The 21,223-nt window shown below is 39.2% G+C and overlaps 1 protein-coding gene across 1 annotated transcript in view; it reads left to right on the top strand.

Moving 5' to 3' along the window:
- Positions 1–21,223, top strand: part of cntnap2a (contactin associated protein 2a) — a 488,742-nt gene that overhangs the window by 212,834 nt on the left and 254,685 nt on the right. Inside the window, exon 3 of the mRNA XM_033985829.2 lies at positions 5,603–5,796. Coding sequence (XP_033841720.1) covers positions 5,603–5,796 — 194 coding nt within the window. The remainder of the gene's footprint in view (positions 1–5,602; positions 5,797–21,223) is intronic.

Raw genomic sequence — 21,223 nt, 5'->3', positions numbered from 1 at the left:
GCAGGGAGAGACATGTCGGGCATTTTAAAGGCTTTATTAGTGTCGTAAAGATTGACCAAAGAGGGACCAAAGATACAGACTCAGGAAACAGTTCAACAGAGTTTATTTGCAAATACATGAACGTGAATGAAGGTAGACAGAGCAGACAGGTGGGAGTGGTGTTGTTTGCAGTCATAGGTTGCAGGGTCAGAGGCTGAGGTGTTCATACCGGACATGGAGAGCTGGGACGGAGACGGAGGAGCAGAGTGGTTCCAGGGTGTGGGAACAAATAAACCGAAGCATGACATGAAGAAAAAACTGAAAATGACAGGACGATCAGGCCCAGAGTGTCGGGTCCTCAGTCCGTTAGTACTCTCAGGTGGAGAGGCTTGATTGCGTGATCAGGAGCAGGTGTGTGGAGGTAGTGCCAGAGTCTCCGCCCTGCTCCCGGCACAAACGCAGAACTGAGGGGGGAAAACGGCACAGAACACACAAAAAATCCCATTCCCATCCTGACAATTGGTTTTAAGTATATTTTAAGTTTGTTTTTAGGGTTTATGTGTGTATATGTATAAGGTTAATTTGGTTTAACGAGTTTTAAAGAGCTAATGCTATTTTAAAACTCCCTTTTTTAAATCCAGTTAGTGCAGAGGTGCCCAAACTTTTTTTTATTTTTTTTATCAAGGGCCACATCTTAAAACATATTCAAAGCGGTGGGCCACAGACTAGTGATCAGTGCAGTGCGGTGCTTTATACACAGCTTTGACAGAGCCGCTGTGTGTTAATAAGGTTTAAAACACATTCATTTTAGGTCTGCATCACAATGCAGTGATGTTTGAGGTTATAGTGGAAGAAATAGTTTAATTTACTGTTAAAAGTGCTGCTTATGATCAATTGGGGCAGGAGCAGGCTTGAGGACCAGTAAAAACTGTTCTGAGGGCCGCATTTGGCCCCGGGACCATAGTTTGGACATCCTTGAGTTAGTGGGACAGTATAAAAGACGCCCGATACAACAGACTGTACCATGTTCTGCTGCTGGAGGCGACGCTGCTCCTCAAACCTCCATTGCACAAGGCACTTTGCACTTTGGTAAACGATTAAAAAAGAAATAAAAATTGTGGACCACGCCTGCGCTGCTTCTGTCTTCTGTCTCACGTCCTACCGCTAAACGCCAGCCTACGTCACACCATTTATCCAGCGTTCTTTAAATGTAAAAGTGAGGGTATTGCACTTTTATGTGGTATTGGCCATGTTTTATCGGACTTCCCTTTGCTCTCTATACTAAGTCACTCCCCCATTAGAGCGCTGTCACATTACACTACACGCTTAACGAAACTACTTCACATCGCGCCAGGTTTGTGAAGTTGTAGCATATTGTTTTGTATCATGTTTTTGTATATTTATGGAGAATTGTTGAGTGGGAGTTGAGTGGGCCCTGGAGAAACGCTAAATTACTGAAACATGCACTGATGACACCAAACCTCTCCCTGTTTTTGATGACGGAACAACGTTAAAACATGGCGGAAAGCTCAAAGTCGATTTTGCATAAAGCCCCTCTGAACTTTGTTTCAACTCGTGAGAACAGCGGAGGATTGAAACACATGGACGACTTTGGTGATTGATGGTGGGGTTAAAACAGGATCATTTTTCAGTTTTTTTAAAATTCTAAATAAACAAAGCCGACAGAGGCCTATATCCTGGGAGAAAAGCTTTTATCTACACGCACTGATCATGATCTGCTCAAGGATGCTCTGAGTCAGGGCTTAGAGGAGCTCACATGTAACTCACACAAGAGCAGCCTGTTTGTGTCGGGAATATTTGCATTTATCTTCATTCTCACGTCTGCTAATATTCTATTTAAAGCCGATATTACGCAAAACTGACTCTTCTGAGCTTCAAGCCATGTTATAATTGTGTTACGTGCACAAAAACATACCTGGAGTTGTGTTTTCCTTTATTATGAATGCTCTGTTCCACCTTGTGATGTCATGAAGTGGTAGTTTTCAAGTTAGTTCAGCTCATTTTACTACTTTAGTTCAGTAAAAATTGGCAATTCCAGGGCTGAAGTGATCCGGCTGATTCTAGTGGTGAAAGTGTGTGGAGCTTAAAAGCACTTCCTGTATTACCGCATGACATCACAAGGTGGAACAGAGTGTTTTCTGTTTGTGAGAAGACCTCAGTCTAAATATAAAGGCTGTGGATGAAACAAAACACAACTCCAGGTCTGTTTGTGATGAGGAAACAACATTATAACGTAGATCAGAAAATAGTGTAATATGGGCCCTTTAAATGTGAAGTATTTCACTTTTTTTTTCCATTTTTTATTGATTTACGTAAAAGTTCCACAGTATAGTATTAAACCTGCCTATATTGCAAATTACTGCAGTTTGTATTTCTCAAAAAAAATTATCAAATCCTGCGTTTTTACTGTGGGTGGGGTCTCTTCTCCGCAGTTCTGACGTGTAACTTGACCGGTTATGGACACTAACTTATCTCCATGGCGATATACGTTTAAAACAATGGCATACTTGTTCCAGACAGCTCAGTGACGTCTCCATGGCGACACGTAGGAGGCGTGCCGTCCACTTTTAACATTTTCCCTCCAAACTAAAATCACTAAGTTTGAGTTTGGCATCTGAAACGTTATTCTTGTCAGTTTTTCTTTCGCTAGTTTCACTCAGTTTATCGTTGCCCTTGACAACACGAGCTTAAAGTGGGCAGTCGGAGCACATTTGTTAGATGTAATCCCCATGTGGTTTGACTCTATAAACGCTGGAAAAATATATCTTCATGGAGACAAGCAATTCAAAGCAACAGGCCAAGTTACAGGTCAGATCTGTGGAGAGACTGCTAACAGAAGAACAGTTTTTGCAAGTAAAAACACCTGTTATTGAACAAAAATGCAAGATAGGCATGTTTAATGCCATACTGTGGAACATCGTACAGTATCCACCGCCATTTTGCCATTGTCTGAGGTCTTTGTCAACTTCTCATCAGGTTTTTCTTTCACTAGTTTCACTGTTTATCGTTGCCCTTGACAACATGAGCTTAAAGTCAGGTACATGTCAGATCTGTGGAGAGACTGCTAACAGAACGCTGGATTCCAAGGTGGTTTTTGGCGAAAAAAACATGCGTTATTGAACAAAAATGCAAGATAGACACGTTTAATGCCATACTGCGGAACATGGTACAGTATCCACCGCCATTTTGCCATGTACCGTTGTCTGTGGTCTTCCCCAACTTCTCGTCAGCTTTTTCTTTCACTAGTTCCACTCATGAGTTTATCGTTGCCCTTGACGACATGAGCTTAATTCAGGTACAGGTCAGATCTGTGGAGAGACCGTTAACAGAAGAATGCAGGATTTAAAGTGTTTTTTTGCAAATAAAAACACCCGTTATTGAACAAAAATGCAAGATAGACATGTTTAATGCCATTCTGTGGAACATTGTACAGTATCCACCGCCATTTTGCCATTGTCTGTGTTGTTCGCCAACTTCTCATCAGCTTTTTCTTTTGCTAGTTCCACTCCTAGTTTATCGTTGCCCTTGACAAATCAGATCTGTGGAGGGACTGCTAACAGAAGAACACAGTATTCTTAGGTATTTTTTTGCTCATTATCGAACAAAAACGCAAGACGAACAAGTTTAATATCACACTGTGGCGCATAAACTACCTTTTTCTCTCTTTTACCACCATTTTACCACGCACCTTCGTCTACACTCTTCTCCAACTTTAAATTTTGTGCCTGCAGCGTTATTCTCATCATCTTTTTCCTCCCGTTAGTCTTGCACAGTTTACCGTCGCCCTTGACAACGCGACGGGCTTAAGACGGGGAGTACATTTGTTAGTTCGTTATAATCCCCTCGTGGGTTGACTGTATAAACGTTGCAAAATAAACTTGTGAATATCCCGAATCTCCTGCTCTGATACATCGCATATGAATTTTAAACTCACCCAGTATCTAATGGCATCATTTCTTACGCTTCTAGTGTCTGCGGTGACATTTTAATTAGATGATTGTAAAGTGGAGTTTATAGCTACAGGCCGTATCTCTCTATGCATAGCTCTTAATAAAATGGCGCTCCTGCCGGACTATTTAAGCTTGTGTCTTGGGGCAAATGTCTTGGCTCTTCTCTGCTGGACACTCACCATTAGTAATAGAATGGACCTTAACCTTGTACCCACATATCCCCTTTGTAAAATGTCATTATGTTGGTATCACGCTGCTCTCCGCCTCCTCTGCCTTGGATTTAAAGGCTACGTGCACGACTCCGGCTGTGCGTTTCTCGCTAATAAGATCATGAAGTGCTCATTGGCCAGGCTTGTATCTTACTATTTATAACAAAAAAAGTCACACTGTAAATATACGTATTACTTAGGGCAGAGGCGTCAAACTCATTTTCACCGAGGGCCACATCAGCAAAATGGCCGCCATCAAGGGCCAGATGTGACTGTGCGGCAGGATAAATGTCACTAAATGTAAACAAACATCATGTAAAATAAATGTAACAACTTTTAAACTTGTTAAATAACTGTTTCCGTATTTATTACTTATTCAAGTTGCAAATATTACGTGTCTGTGTAACTGTGTATTTCCTGATAAACAGACATTTTTAAAAGTGTGTATCTGGTCAGAACCTTCAGCACTGCTTCAAAAACAGACTTTTTTAGCCTTTTAATTATTGGACAATTTGTTGTTTTTCTTGCAGACTCACTTTTTCATACTTGGCTCTGTGTTTGGTGTCAAAATGTCGACGTAGATTGTACTGATGCCGCCTCATAACACAAAAAACATACAGATTTTCTCCTTAAAGCACAAACTTGTATTCACCTTTAGCACCTTTCTTAAAACTGCCTTCCACGCCGACAATTTTCCTCTTCCTGAACAATTTGGGATGATCATTTGCAAATATTTCTCAATGTCACTTGTTAGGAAAATCTCACATGCACACATTAAAGCAGTATAGACTTATTTTAAAATGACGGTCAAGCTTTAATTTACCTTCTTGCGGGCCACGTAAAATGACGTGGCGGGCCGCATTTGGCCCCCGGGCCTTGAGTTTGACACATGTGACTTAACCTCCTGAGACCTGAGCTCTTGCATTACCTGCTTTATTAATTTCTCTCTTAATTTCTTGTTATTTGGGTTGGCTGGGACCTGATGAGTCTAAATACAAAGAATTATCTTTTTACATTATGTAGTTTCTGAGAAAAAAAAAAAAGTAAATCAAATGTCCTCATATGTGGACATTTTACTCATTTTGATAAAACATTTGAATAATGATTTGTAAAAACTATTTATTAAGACCCTGAACACAGCATTGTTTGTCCTGAATGTAAGAACAAAATGAGAAACAACAATTGTGTGTGCCTGTTGGAACAATGTGTCTCATGTGAAGAGCTGCTGGAAGAAAAACAAAAAAATAAATAAAATAAAATATTCTAAACATTCTAAACAGTTAAAAATGAATATATATAATACATTTACATTGTTGCTGTTCTTGTATGCTGTTATTCTTCATCTAATAATTTGCACTGTGGAATAGACAAGCCAAAAAAGTGTTGTCCACATATGAGGACTCAGGTCTCAGGAGGTTAAGGTGTGTTTTTTTTTTTGTCTAGGGGCGGGCGGATGGTCACCTCTCGACAGTGATCATTACCAGTGGCTACAGGTCGACTTTGGTTCGAGGAAGCAGGTGAGCGCCATAGCAACGCAGGGCAGGTACAGCAGCTCTGATTGGACGACGAGGTACCGGCTTCTCTACAGTGACACGGGGAGGAACTGGAAACCTTATCATCAAGACGGGAACATATGGGTGAGTCTGCAAGCGTTACTTATGACACTGCGGTTAGAGCTGCGCAAAAAAAATGTGTTTAATCGTTTAGTTGAGTTTGAAATTCAAATCGATTTGTTGGAAGAAAGTCCGTGTGGAGAAGTTGGCCCGATGTGGTCGAAGCAGGAGGCAGACTCAGAAAGATTCCTCAATTATCTAAATTTATTTCAATAACCGTGGTAAACTGTGGATGAGACTTAAAACCAGAGGAGACAGAGCTTTTTCTGTGGCTGGTCCAAAGCTCTGGAATGTTCTGCTCCTCACGTCAAAACTGCTCCACTGTGGAGAGTTTTAAGTCTCGTCTTAAGACCCACTTTTACTCTGTGGCTTTTAACTCTGCGTGAGTCGTATGGTCCTCTGTTGTCTTTTATTGATTTGTTCCTATTGATCTGATTTGCTTATTTTATTGTTTTATTGGTAATTGTTTTATTGTTTTTATATACATATTTATTATTTGATTTTTGTTATTTGATTTTAGTTTAAATGTTGATTTACTTAACCAGTTGTTTTTATTTATAATGTATTTGTGCAGCACTTTAGAAACTGCATTTGTGAAATGTGCTATATAAATAAAGTGGATTGGATTAAATTGGATAAAGCGTGGAAAAATGATACATATTTACAAAAAAATAACTGTGCGCAACATAAGCAAAAAGCAACAGAAATTAAGAAACTGAGGAAACACCCCCACGTGTACCTGGCTAAACTGATGATCTCCCCGAAAGACTGACACTGACTCGCCTGTTTACACCCCCCCTCAACACAGAACATCATTTACTTCTCAGGTGCAGTAGGTACAACTTTAGCAGGATCTCATCATACACTGCTGTACTTTTTAGGGCGTAAGTCGCTTTTACTCTTAAGTGTTTAGTTTTTTTAATTTTATTTATTTAACTGTTATTTAACCAGGAAAGTCCCATTGAAATTACCCATCTCTTTTTTCAAGGGAGTCCAGTTACAGTCACATCACACACACATTTCAACACGTCACAAAACGGATTCTTAAAAGCAAATTACAAATCATAGACTTAATTTCCAAACCTTTCAACATAGATTTAAACTGAACTATTGAAGTCAGTCCTTGTAATTTCAAGACTTTTTGTAAGTTATCCCATGTTGAAGGGGCATAAATCGCAGAGAGGCATGATGGGAAATGGAGCCCAGCTATTTTAGTGCTTGGGTTGGGACTTTCATATAAATAACAAAATAAATAAAACTAGAAACACTTAAGCATTCCAAAATATAAAAAGACATTAAAACAAAAAGAAAAAAAAGACTTAACCCAGTTCCTTCCTCCACGAGGTCCAGCCCAGGCCACGCCCAAGGCTTTAAACATGGCCGACATAGACCACGCCCCCTCTGTGTCTGGACCATGTGGAGATTCAGGTCAGAGTAGATGATTATATTTAACTGAATTGACAAAATATACCCAAATAAAACATCTTTAAAGTAACAGGTGTGTGTGGTGATTAAATTAAACATAAACTAACTGGAAAAAAAAACTAAACGAAACAAACTCGGGATAGTTCTGTTTAGTTGTATATTGCAAAATTATTGAAAATGACCCAATGTGTGAATAAACAAAATTATGGTTTATTATTATTATACTTTCTTGCAGTGGAAATGTGAGAAATGCTGTTCACCGAAGTCACAGGGACCAAAGTTTGGCACTGGGCCAATCTGGGACTCCATGTTTAATGCAATAGTTTATTTTATCTCGTTAATTAAAAAATAAATAAAAATCCCCAAAGGCCACCAGGTTAAATATGATCACTGAATGGAATCTTTTCAGTTTTTTGTTTTTTTTAATCTTTTTTGTGTAGTTTCCAGAACATTTTAGTGGAGAGGGGGGAAAAAAGGGAGAAAAAAATTGGCAGTTTTCTTTTCAGCTAAAATCACCCAGCCCTAATCGTGTTATTAATCCAGTCGTGATGGTTGTGCAGCTGAGCACTGGTTTGTTTCGTGAGTTGTTTCAGGTGTATAGCGCTAGGTCATAGCGTTATGTCAAAGATTTAATTAGTTTTAGTTCGCAGATTGTAATTCTGGTCAGATTCCATACAAATGCACGATGGAATTTAAGATACTAACACCAACTTTCAGTAAAGACCAAAAATCATTTATTTTTAATTATGAGATAGATCAGGGCTGGGAGATATGGCAAAAAAGCTTCATATTTTGATTTGATCTTTTTCAAAAGTGGCTTTGAATATGGATTTCATGAACATAAATAAGTCAGACACGTCAGTTTCATTCACACAAAAATAGCTCAATTTCTTGCTAAGTCTGTCCTATCTCTGCTGCAGACTGTGTTTTACTGACAGTGTTGGGGATAACGGCATTTAAGTAGAACTGTGTTAGTGAAAGTGTTATTTTTACAAGTAACGAGTAATATATCGAATGACTCTTCCCTCTGAAACGCCGTCATAATTACTGTCAGTGTAATGGGGCTCGTTATGTTAATGTGAGTCTCAGCAGGTGACAAATCAGACTCAGCTCGTCTCATTTAGAGGAGCTGCAAAGTTTTCTCTTATTTGGGGAAGTAAACAAGACCGAGTCGAGGGATTAGACACAGTGATTGGCTAAAGAAAAGAGATTAACTGTAAAGGCGACCAATCAGAAGCAGCGTTAGGCGGACGTGAGACTTTCCCGGTGTTTTATTGGTTTAGCGAGAGGTCGAATACTCACTTTTTTTTTCAACACGCGTAAGGAAATCTGCAGAGTCTTGTGGATTTTATGGATGTACGTTGTTATTTCTTGGATCTTTTGTGGTGGAAAAACAAACAGACGATTACGCTAATTATTATAAGTGCAGTTAATGTCATAAATTTGGTGGTTCAGCTCTGGTTTTCCTCGTGTATCAGCGCTGTCATGCTTGTAATGTTCTGATACGTGTGCGTTTGTGTGGCATTGACAGTCTGCTGTGTAGTTTGCTGTACGTTGTTGTGACTCTGTGCAGTTGTGAGTCTGTTGGTGAGTTTGATCTCTGTGGAGAGGAGCCTCTAATGATGGTTGTGGGTACATTTGGTGTTTTGCAGGACAAATACGGCTGAATAAACACAATTTTTACTTGTAACTGCAGCTGGGGTCTATTTTTGAGCATTTTTTTGTTGTTTCTGATGAGTTAATAGTTACTTTATCTGATAATTTACTACTTGCATCACATAGTAACGCAATTACTTTGGGGAAAAAGTAACGGGTAACTACAACCAATGATATTTTTGAAGCCCAACACTGCTAAAAGGCTGTAAAACTCTCCAAAAATTCATATATAATTGGTTATTTCAAATGTAGAATACTCTGGATGTGCATTACTTCATTCCATCGCAGCATCAGAAGCACAAAATTATTATGACATATTAATATTCTCCATAACAGTTTGCTTTTGTTAACACTTTTCCAGTCACAAGGCATAAAAAGCATTAACATTACACCTTCACTGTTGGCACATATTTATAGGTTACAGATGCCAACACACGGGCTGTTATGAGTCCTCTTAAAATAAAGCCAAAGTCGTTAAGAATCTTTACGTTTGAGCCGTCAGCCGATGTCGTCCGACGCGCTGTCAGATAAAGAATGGCCATTAAGGGTAATTTCAGACGATTTATCACCATTATTATATCAAGGTTTTGACGTATCTACATATCTCTGTCACTGTATGTTTTAATATAGTGTAGTAGTGGTAATATAAAGTGCCGTACTGAGTTAGAAGTTCCACAATATGGCATTAAACTATCTGCTGATATATCTTGCGTTCATTTAATTATAGTGTTGTTTCTCCAAAATATCTCTAAAAATATGTATTCGTCTTTCCACTGAGCTGAGCTGTAGCTTGAGCTCATGGCGTTACCTGCATGTTTCCATGGAGATATACAAGTTTAAAACCCCTTAGCATTCTGGGCGATTTTGGTGAAATTGCCTTTGTTCTGACCTCTCCAAATAAAAAATAATCACCATTATTGAACCCTCAGTAGTAACTGCACTAGTTTGGGGTCTTTGTAAAGGTAACACCCTATAGTTTTACCCACAGGCGTCAGAATCACTGTAAGTTTGTCTGCTGAGCATTTATACACTTTGGAACACACATAAAAAAAAAAATTTTCTCATCCTCGCCAAAAAAAAATTGTGAAAATGAAGGTGTAGAAAGCTGCAGTAGGAGCTGGGGACAAAAATACACCATACCTCAACTGACAAGACTGTTGACCACTTACGTTTCAAATTTGAGGTCAATACCTATAAAAATGAGAGTTTTACAATCATTTTATCATGAGTAAGTCCAGGCCTCTCCAAACCGATCCGAATGAAGACATTTGGAGAACGTTTGGAAAAAGTGCAATAACTTTTGAATGTTTCAACCCACAGACATCAGTGAGGCTCTATTGAAAACTCACACTGAGAGGAATCTGTATCTGCACACCCAGCTGCTCTATTACTGTACATTTATATATCATATCAAAACACAATATAAAATGTATATTTGTATATAAAATACAGTCAAAACAAGTGCTATGGGTCAAAATAAATATATATTTACAAACCACACACTGCAAACAATCAACAAACACACACACTTCAAAATGTAAACAAACACACACCGGAAACTGAGAACACACTGTACATGATTGTACAGTGACAGTCATTCTGCAACAGTGGCTCAGTGGTTAGAGCTTTGGTCCCGCAACCCGAAGGTTGGAGGATCGAGTTCCACTCGGACCAATTTCTGTCATTGTGTCCTTAGTTCTGTCATTGTGTCCTTAGGCAAGACACTTCACCCAAGTGGTGTGTGCGTGATGATTGGTGGTGGTGGGGGGGGCGCAGATTGGCATTAGCTAATGCTAATGATTACACATGACCCACAATTAAGTGAATAGCAGAATAAACCACGCTTACCGATCAGGAAAAGCATCCAGTCCATCAAAACATAAGGTCCTCTACTCCTCAGTCCATCATGAGATCTTCACTCGGTTCCACGAACCGCTCCGGGTCCGAGATGCCTCTAGTTTAACTTGTACAAACATCCACAGTGTCCTCGGTCGCGCACTTCCTTTGTTTTGTCCGTTTCGTCATGTTTAAAACGCAAAACTGCTGCGTAAAATTACGCAACACGCGCGCGTAATTTTACGCGCGGATCTTTATATCCAGCCTCGTGTTTTTACGCGCGTAGCAAACTCCGTCTGTTTACAGTAAACCACTGCATGTCACGCGTCAGCGTGTTCCGCAGTTCATGGGCTTTAAGAGGAAAACATCACTAAACGTGTGTAATGTAACAGCTTGATTCTACAAAGGGGAGAGTGGGGCGTACTCTTTCAGTCATCTGTAGCTCTCATTCACTGTCCGCGGCTCCAGTAACCCACAGCCCCCACCTTATTGGCCAACTTTGGTGTCAATCACAAGCTAACAAGTTTGTTTTGCACTGAGGAATAAAGTTGGCGCTGTCAGAGGTTTATTATGCCTGAAACTGACAAAGGAAATGCAGAGAAGCGACGGAACAGATTTCACTTTCCTGCAGCAGATTGGACATGGAGGCTCTAACTTCCTTTGTGGACATAATTTCTTGACTGGATTATATTCTCTGGACCTTTACGGAACGAATGAGACCAATTTTGTGTGAATATGTTGATGTTTGACAGAACCAGACCGCTCAATGGTGTGCAGTGCAAATCCACATTTCTGACTTCTCTGTAAAAACGGCTTTCCTGTCAGCACTGTGGTGATTCGAGGTGTAAATGGTTTACATATTCAGAAAGATGAATGCCGTAGCTTTCATTTGATGTGTAGATTGTTTGTGTGGGTGACGCAGAAATACACGTACATTGCTGTAAAGTTGTAACGTAAAGGCGACGGGGGCGGGCCGTCGGAACGCTAAGTGGTTAAGGCCATAGTGTGGAACATTAAGGCAAAACAATGACATCTCCATGAGGACAATTGTAAGGTTAAAATTCTGTCTTATTAAAAAATGTTTTATTAAACTCCTGCTTTGACCTGCCGTTAAATCTTGTTTATATAAAAGCTACATTTATATATTTATTTCTGCCCTCCGTGTCTCATACGTACCTTACGTAACCGCACCCCTAATCACGTGACCCGAGTCGGTTCTTCCTGGTCAGAGTTTGTGGGGGAAGCTACCGAGGCAGCTGTGAAAAGGTCCGTCCCAAACAATTTACAATATTCGCTCTTTTCTGTGTTTCTAAGCTTCAACAAACTAAGTAGTTCCACTCTTAACACTGTAGAGCTAAACCTCCGGTCCGTGGGAGTCCGTGACGCCATCATGCGATGTTAAACTGGGGAATTGGTGAGTTTGAATGAATGTAAAGTGCTGCTAGCATTCGATGCTAAGCTAATTAGCTTAGCATTAGCATGCTCGGGCTAACGTTGTTTTCTTGTTTGTGCTCATTGTAAAACACATTTAATGCCTTTTTGGAGCATTTAGCACTTTGTTGTGAAATGACTATTTAATGTTTATGCTAGTAATTTATGCCATTTATTGCTAAATGTTTATTTTGAATGTGTTTATGTGAAAACCTGCAAGGTTAACACTGCAGCTATGGGCTACAGCCACAGCACCTTGTTCAAAGATTATTTATTTGCAATTAAGTAATTAATTGATTAATTGTATTTGAATGGTAAATTATTTTTGTGTACACACTGGAACTGATCAATGTAACTCAGCTAAGGTTAATTACTTTAGACATTTGATTTTTATTTATTCAAGTCACTTATTTAGTCCTGTTTATTCAAATACAGGCCAGGTGTTCTTGATTACGATGGCAAGCTGAGACCAGAACCTACAGCTTCATCACCCTACGGGTCTGGTAGGAGGCTGACACAGCCTGCCCCCCCACTCTTTCCATCTTTTGCTGACTTTTTAACTATAATCAAAGCCAATGGACACTATTCTAATGAACAATACAAATGGATACTAAGCAAAGACATACTCTCAAATACTGAAGTCAGTAATAAGTTGACGCCACCTGTACGGATTACTTCCTTTAATTTTTTTCCTTTTGTTGCAACCAACTCATCTCAACCAGAACTTAAAGTGCACTTATCACATCTTACCAGTTCAAATCTGCAGACTGTAAATATTCAGGGTTTTCATTGTTATTATTATTACTATTTTGTGTTTTGCTATTTTTGTTTCTGTAAATATTATTTTGTAATATAATTCACTTCAATATATGGTACCAGCACCAAACTTAATTCCTGCCTGCATTTCTTACTTACTACACCAGCTCCAGCAGTCGAATCTCAAACTCAGCCCAATTCACACAGTAACTTTTCTTTTTATTAATAATTAATAAAAATAAGTTAGCACGCAAATACATGCTACACAATCATATAATGGGGTCTCCACCAGAAAGTTGCATAATACAGAGGTCAATCGTTTATCGCGGGGGTTACGTTTAAAAAACCCGCAATAAACGAAATCTGAGAAGTATCAGCTTTATTTTGTACATTTATTGCTGTAAAACCCCTCACCACACACTTTATACACTTTTCTCACACAGGCATCAACATTTTCTCACATTTCTCTCTCGTTTCAACACTCTCAAAGTTCAAACCTGTGTCGATTTTTTTAAAATAAGTGCAGTATTATGGAATGAAAACAAAGAAAGATCTGTTTTCAGGCCCAATCATCTGTTTGAGTAATAAAAATATAAACGTTTCCTACACTGTAAATAAAAATGATAGCTTTTAATTTAATTTTAATGATCAACCTATGACATTCGACACATAAGATTATTTATAGTGACTCACCGCACCTCTTCAATCTGGTGCCGCAATGCTGTAGTGTCTTGGTCGGTGCAGAACGTTTCATCGACATTGTGGGTTTTGTCGGGGAGAAAACAAATTGCAAACATACAGCACTTCAGAGTCACACTGATCCAACATTTATGTAAATTTGTCTGAACACATTCTGTACTGTACAGGAGACACGGCATGGAGGAGACTGATGGACAATGGTCTACAGTCCAACAGCCAATCAGGACACAGGACACAATCCTCCGAAAAAAAATCCTTGAAACAGCGAGACCACGAAAGGTGAACCGCGACATAGCGAGGGACAACTGTGCATCTTTAAATAAAATGCATGTATATGTTAGTTTGTGAGCTAGTAGTAATAGTAGCAATCGTAGAAACATAGTAAAAAGAGATTACATTCTTTCAACTGGACAAAAGTGTTAGAGTGAAGACATTTCGCTGCTCATTCTTCAGTTTTGGTCCGATTACTGGTGGACACTGCACTGAAACTAACACTTATTTGTTTACACTTTGTTTGTTGGCTTGGTCTAATGGACTACACCAACTGTGAACTGTGCCTGAGTCATATTTTGCATAATGGTTCAGGCCCTTAATGGATGCTCTCACACTTGTTAGCGTATCACTATTGTTCCCTTATTTTGATGTAGGTCCTCAGATTTCAGACTTTGCGATGGCTCGTACCTGCATGACTGAAGAAATAGTGGTATAGTCCGTGAACTAGAAGTCAAATTGGGGGAAAAAACAGGAGATTTTATACTAACATACAAAACTTAATGCTGTACTGTTTGGTTTGCGAGACGATCATAACATTGAAATGTAGAAAGACTTCACAGTGCGTCTGAGCGAACTGTCCTCCCACACACTTACAGTAAACGCAAGGAGCCTGCGTTTTATGCAGCTTTAAACATCAAAACTTAAAGCCGAAGTTGGAGTTGACAAATGAATGTTCCAGTGTTGTATGCGCGTGTATGGAGCCTCCACATTACTCCTCTTTAGGCCGACGGGGAGCAGCGGACATGACAAATATGGATCTTTTACAGTGGGATTAAGCTGCTGTTTTTAGCCGCTGCATCTTAATTACTCTACAATTATTATTTATTCAGTAGTGTTTTTCTCCTGCCATTAACTTTGATTCATGGCCTCTTAGATTTCTGCAAATGCTCAAAAACACATTCATCTCGAGGGTTTTCTCCAACCGGGGCCAGCGTTTTGTTTGTGCCTAAATCTATGTGACATATATATTGCTTTTTTAATTTATTGCTACTGTATTTCAGAATACAGAATACTTATATAAACAAATGCCGAGCCAATAGTTCATGGGAGTGTTTGCCATCTATAAGGCCACCATTTTGTTTTCTCCGTCCTCTTTATTATTCAGTGGAGTTTGAATATTAACGTAATAAAGGCTTCAATAGAACAATTTGGTTTTGGATTTGATAAACTTTTATGAATGTGTTCATCACTTCCTTAAAAGAGCAGCATCCAGTCCGCAGTCGTTTGTGTGGGTCTACGATGGAGTTTCTTAACTATCTGAGCTTTTATCCATGTTATAACTGTGTTCTGTCACCATAAACTTGTGCTGTGTATCCAGATGTTACATAGATTCAGGCTGGTTTGAACAGTGCTGTATTGTCCTGTATTCAAGGTAATTTCTGTTTTCACTGAATCGTGTATCATGGTCAAAAGCTTTGACAATGATTGTTTGTGGGACATTTTATATAATTGAGAATCGCCAACAAAAATAATCACCATTATGTCACCAGAATGTCCAGAAAAAAAATACTACTCTAGATCATAGTTGTTTTCACTGATAAAGTACAATACTATAACAGCTGTTTACATAACACTTTTAAACTTTCAGTAACTTTAATCATTATCGTGATATATATGACATATGAAATATATTGTTATTGTTAATCGTAATTATTTTGGCCATGATAATCGTGACACTAAATTTCAATATTGTCCCATGCCTCCTCCTGTCTGTGTTTACTTTGTCTCTGTGCAGTTATTTAAAAAAAAGAATGAAAACATAAGGACAATACGTCCTCTTTAATATTGACAAAAACAAATGTATTTTCTTTCCTAAGATTCTTCAGTTTGAAACTGTTCTTTGTAGATTTTCCATTGCATTTCTGAGGCTGTAGTCCTACACCCTGTAGTCCTGTAGGCTGTAGGTCTGTGCACTGTAGTTCTGTAGGTCCGTGCACCGTAGTCCTACACCCTGTAGTCCTATGTGTCTTCATATGAACAGCGAGTCTCCTGCTCGTCACATGACTGGAGTCCATTAATACTACGGTCGGGTGATTTATGACGGGGGATAATTGGTAGTTGGACAATGTGGCGTTGGTTGGTGAAAAATAATGTTTTTAATGTCTCATTTAGAGCATGTACTCCTGAGGAGGTGCACTGGCATTGACAAACGACTGTGATAATTAAAACGCAGATGCTATGCCAGAAGATAATACTTAAGGAGCTGCCAGTGTTGGACTTAAAGCGTTTGCAGCAGAGGCTCTTTGAACAGGCGGAAGAGAGGGTTTAATACTGCGCCGTGAACGCACAGACGGGCTTATACTGTCTCGTGCTGAGGAGACGGCCTGCTGCCTTGTTTACAGCGTCTTTAATGGAGGATCCTTTTGCCTCAGAGTTTGATAGTTACTAATCTATTGAAATAAACATTGAGGTTTGTTGATGCTGTTTCCTGTTAAGTCATGAATCTGCAAACAACATAAGAATAACATCATATATTTTTAATGAGATCATTTAAAAAAGAGACCACGTTTTTGGACTGCACTTTTTGTTGTGACAGAAACACAATCTTTGTAAAAATCAAATCAAGTCTTTTTGTTGAGTTTTTCTTTGTGTGTCCACTTTTAACCACAACTGAAGAAGCACTCGTATTATCTCAAAATCGACAAAATCTTTCATCAAAACCCACAAAAAAAAAACAAGCTTCATTCATTCATCAGAGGATTTCCATTTTAAACTGTTGAGCTGCTGTATTTCAGTCTATTTTCCCAAACATCATTTCTCAAAGCTCAGAGGTCAGTGCGTAGACAAGTTGTTGACGTTCCGATGGGAGACGACTTGTCCTTTCTCCTTTAGTATTAAAAGTGTTTACAGCATCATCTGAATGGAACATTTAAAGTCAACGATGCTTTACAAACTGTGGTGTTTCCTTCCACTGTATATTTTTTCACTATAATTCTGCTATAATGGCCCTGGGGTCATAGAGATAATTCATATGAAGGAGGTGCGCGGGTCACCTGACAGTAATGCATGTATCCAATATACAGGCAGTGTCAGGCAGCAAATCCTCCACTGAAACATGAACGCACCGCGAGCTAACCTTTTATACTCCACAAATGGCCCTACAAATAACATGGGATAAGCTACTGCTGACCCAAAGCCAATAAATTCCACTCTCACATAAGCTTTCTGACGATATTGAAAGTTTAAGACACGACTATCACGGCTAAAATGATAATTGCGGTTAACGATTATGTCACGATAATGATTAAAGCTGCTCATAGTTTAAAAATGTTATGGAAATGAATAATTGTAATTGTAATGTTATGATTAAGTTCCATTTTTAAACAACTTGTATATGTGTTTACTTTGTTATCAGTGAAAACAACTACGATCTAGCAGAAAACATTATGGATAAACGGGGCAATTCACAGAAAATTACGTGACAGCATAAGGCTAAGGACTAGCCGCACCAAAATTGACGTGGATGAGGGTTTTTAGCTGTTGAAATTGGAATAGCCTCGAAGGAAAAGCAAAATAGGATACGTTGGTGACGCAATCGCACTTTAATAATGTAATGAACTTTTATCCTCACACCTGCGCCTGTTTTTAATGTTTTATATGGACTTGTTTACTTTGTTTTGTTTGTTTTTTATGCTTGGATTGTATTTTAATCAGGGCGCCCATGAAAAAGAGAACGCAAGCGCTCTCATTGGGTTCCCCTGTATAAATAATGATAAAGAAAGTAGAAAGAAAGAAGCTTCACAATTCTGGGCCCCTAAGACTCTGGGGCCTGGGACAATAGACCCGTTTGTCCCCCCCGTTGACTCCCCTGTGGTTTAGTAGTAGCTTTTTTCTGCACATTCTGGTGATACAATGGTGATAATGTTTGTTGGCGACTCTCATGATTAAATAAACTGTCCCACAAACGATTATTGTCCGTTTTTATCACGATAAACAATATTATAGTTTATTGCCCATCTCTTACTCATGTTATTTTATGGTTCATTTCTTTATTTCCTTATTCTGTATGACAAATTGTCCTTTTTTCTTTGTCATTTCCCGATATTGTAATGGATTTAGAGTTTGTCATGCAACTCTTAATCGGAGGTTAAACTGGAGGCCACTGCAATAAACCATCTTTATTCTTGTATTCGATCTAAATGTAAAGTCCAATTAAAAGTCCAGTTTTTGACAAATTCTTACTCCTCTTCTGTCAGTTCTGGTTTAAAAATTCACACCAAAGAGATTCACTGCTTCTATCGTAAATATTTGGTATCGTAAAACACCAGAAATGCCATCTGGTCTAAAATGTATTCCAAAATAATATGCAAATCACCGCACTCTGTTGGTAAAGGATTTGAAGTTCTTGAAGGATTTTTTATTTTTGTTCTTATTGGTAAAATGCATCATACAACATTGTTCCTCAAAGGCGCGTAACGATAACAAATTCTGAAGCACGATATATCGCTACAACAGGGAGTGTGACGTCAACCGTAGCGTTCAGACAAATGAAGCTAATCGAGGCTAGCAGTTATAGCGGGGGATTTGGAGCCGAGTTACATATTTGGATTTCCGAGGGCGAGTATCATAGCAACCAAAGAGCGAATCCAGGGCGAGGTTGTTAAAGGGAACGCCCCTTCCCACTCGCACTGCACGGATTGGGCGCTTACCAACGTTGTCAATTAAACCGGTTGCTAACGGGAGGAAAGAAGGCGCCTAATTTGTCTGTTATTAATGCTCATATCTTGATTTACAGACACAATAGCAAAATGCAAGCCAAGAGCGGGTTAATACGAGCATTTTAAGACGAAAATGACGACAGTTTTTCAATGTAAAGTGAATTGGAGCCAGAGTTGATGGAGACGGAAGTGCGTCCATGATCACTTATTTGGAACGCAGCGGCTAGCAGATTAGCATACAGTCTATGGGTAAAATACATCAAAAACACTGTTCCTCAAAGGTGCGTCATAGCAAATTCTGAAGCACGATATATCGCTACAACAGGGAGTGTGACGTCAACCGTAGCGTTCAGACAAATGAAGCTAATTGAGGCTAGCAGTTATAGCGGCGGATTTGGAGCCAAGTTACATATTTGGATTTCCGACGGCGAGTATCATAGCAACCAAAGAGCCAATCTAGAGTGAGGTTGTTGAAGGTAACGCCCCTTCCCGCTCGTACTGCACGGATTGGACGCTTACCAACGTTGTCAATCAAACCTGTTGCTAACGGGGAAAAAGAAGGCACCTAAATCGTCTGTTATTAATGTTCATGCTCCAGTCAAATGAAGCTCATCGAGGCTAGCGGTTATAGCGGCGGATTTGGAACCAACAATGAGTAACATAGCAACCAAAGAGCCAATCCAGAGCGAGGTTGTTGAAGGTAACGCCTCTTCTCACCCGCACTGCAGGTTTAGCACAGACTTGGCACTTAGCTAGCTGTCAATGTGAATTGGAGCCAGAGACGATGGAGCCTGAAGTGCGCCCATGATCACTTCCTATTTGGAACGCCGTGGCTAGCAAGTTTGCGTACAGTTTATGGGTAAAATACTTCAAAAACACTGTCTTTAGTGTATACGTTACAGTAATTAAAATCCCATGGTAAACGTGAATATACATTTGACCAGAACAAACTTTTTATTGCTGACAAAAGCTTGCAACATTTGTGGAGAAAATGTCAAATCGGTGCTACTTCTATGACCGGCGCTATTAGCACTTTAGCACAAGAGCCAGAGAAAAACACATCTCTGGCCTTGTTATCTTGTCCACTGGCTTGTGAGACTGTGGCCACACTTGAAGAAAACAGGCCATGAAGCGAGTGAAAAATGGTTAGCTCTGAGTCTGCGGCAGCCCTCCTAATCTCTCATGCAGCCCCGGCTATTTAGACATTTATCTCTGCTCGTAGTGTCATGAAAAAGTGGTGTCAACAGCCGAAGAAGTCTATACAAGTTTTGGGCTCATATGTCAACTGTAAAAACACATGTTGAGTTTGAAAAGGTCGTCTTTCTTCTTCAGCAACCCGCGTTTTTGTCAGGCCATTACAGCGTTTTGGACATCCAACCTCAGGGCTGTGGACATATTGCAAATTTTATGAACCGCCTGGACAAAAATAGGCACCACCTGGATTTGAAGGAGTTATGTAAGTCTGCTGGTGGAGTTTGTACGATGCCGGGTGTTATTGCTTTATGCTGGAATGTTTTTTTCAAGAAATATTACAACAATAAAATAACTGAGTAAATGCAAGCGCTCCCTCTGCTGATCAGGCACATTTAAATCTACAGAAAGATTTTAACGAAATCCAAAATTCCCCCATAAATCTTAAATTATCATTGAATGCAAATAAAACGTATATGATTTTTGGGGTGTGTGATTTGCAAATCTTTGTACACTAAATGGTACATGGATTGAAAATGTCTTGGGTTCTATGCTTGATGAAAATGTATCCTTTAAAAATGTATATCTCAGAATTATGTTTAACGTTTAAAATCAAAATGAACCTTTTACTACAGAAACAAATATCGTATCTCAGTAAAATGCAGCAAAGAAGTTGTTCAGGCCACATTTCTCTCTGTACTGGATTATGGAGATATAATAAACATGCAGACTTCAGCCTTTACTTTGAAACCGTTGGCTCTTTCACTCCTTTGTTTCGTTACAGATGATGGATTTGAAACACAACCCTGTTTTCTCTCTGGAAAAGTGGGTTGGCCATTGCTAATACCACATCTCATGACTAGTTGCAGCAGAACTGAGATGGAAAAAAGGGCTTTTGGCTGTTTTGCTTCACAAAAATGGAATACAGTTGTCCCTCGGTATTTATTTTTTGTGCATTGTGTTCTGCGTCCTGATTGGCTGTTGGACTGTAGACCATTGTCCATCAGTCTCCTCCGTGCCGTGTCTCCTGTACAGTACAGATTGTGTTCAGCCAAATTTACATAAATGTCGGATCGCAGTGTGACTCTGAAGTGCTGTACGTTTGCAATTTGTTTTCTCCCCGACAAAACCCACAATGTCGATGGAACGTTCTGCGCCGATGAAGGTTTGAACTTTGAGAGAGTTTAAACGAGAGAAATGTGAGAAAATGTTAACGTCTGTGTGAGAAAAGTGTATAAAGTGTGTGGTGAGGGGTTATACAGACAAAAACGTATAGAATAATTGTAAAAAATAAAGCTGATACTTCAAGGATTTCACCTGTTGCGGGTCATTTTTAGAACGTGACCCCCGTGATAAACGGGGGACCACTGTACATTTCAAAATCGAGCAAAACTGGATAATTTGGTGCCACGATTACTTTTTAAGAATCTGGTAACAAACTTTCCTGCGTAAACCTGTACCTCTTTTATTGTTTTATATGGACATAATGATATATTTATTTAGTTTTTGTGTTGTATTTTGAAAAA

This window comes from Periophthalmus magnuspinnatus, chromosome 20, assembly GCF_009829125.3.
Source record: "Periophthalmus magnuspinnatus isolate fPerMag1 chromosome 20, fPerMag1.2.pri, whole genome shotgun sequence".
Lineage (NCBI taxonomy): Eukaryota > Metazoa > Chordata > Actinopteri > Gobiiformes > Gobiidae > Periophthalmus > Periophthalmus magnuspinnatus.
Note: the sequence above shows the minus strand (reverse complement) of the source record. Positions and strands in the feature narration are given on the sequence as shown.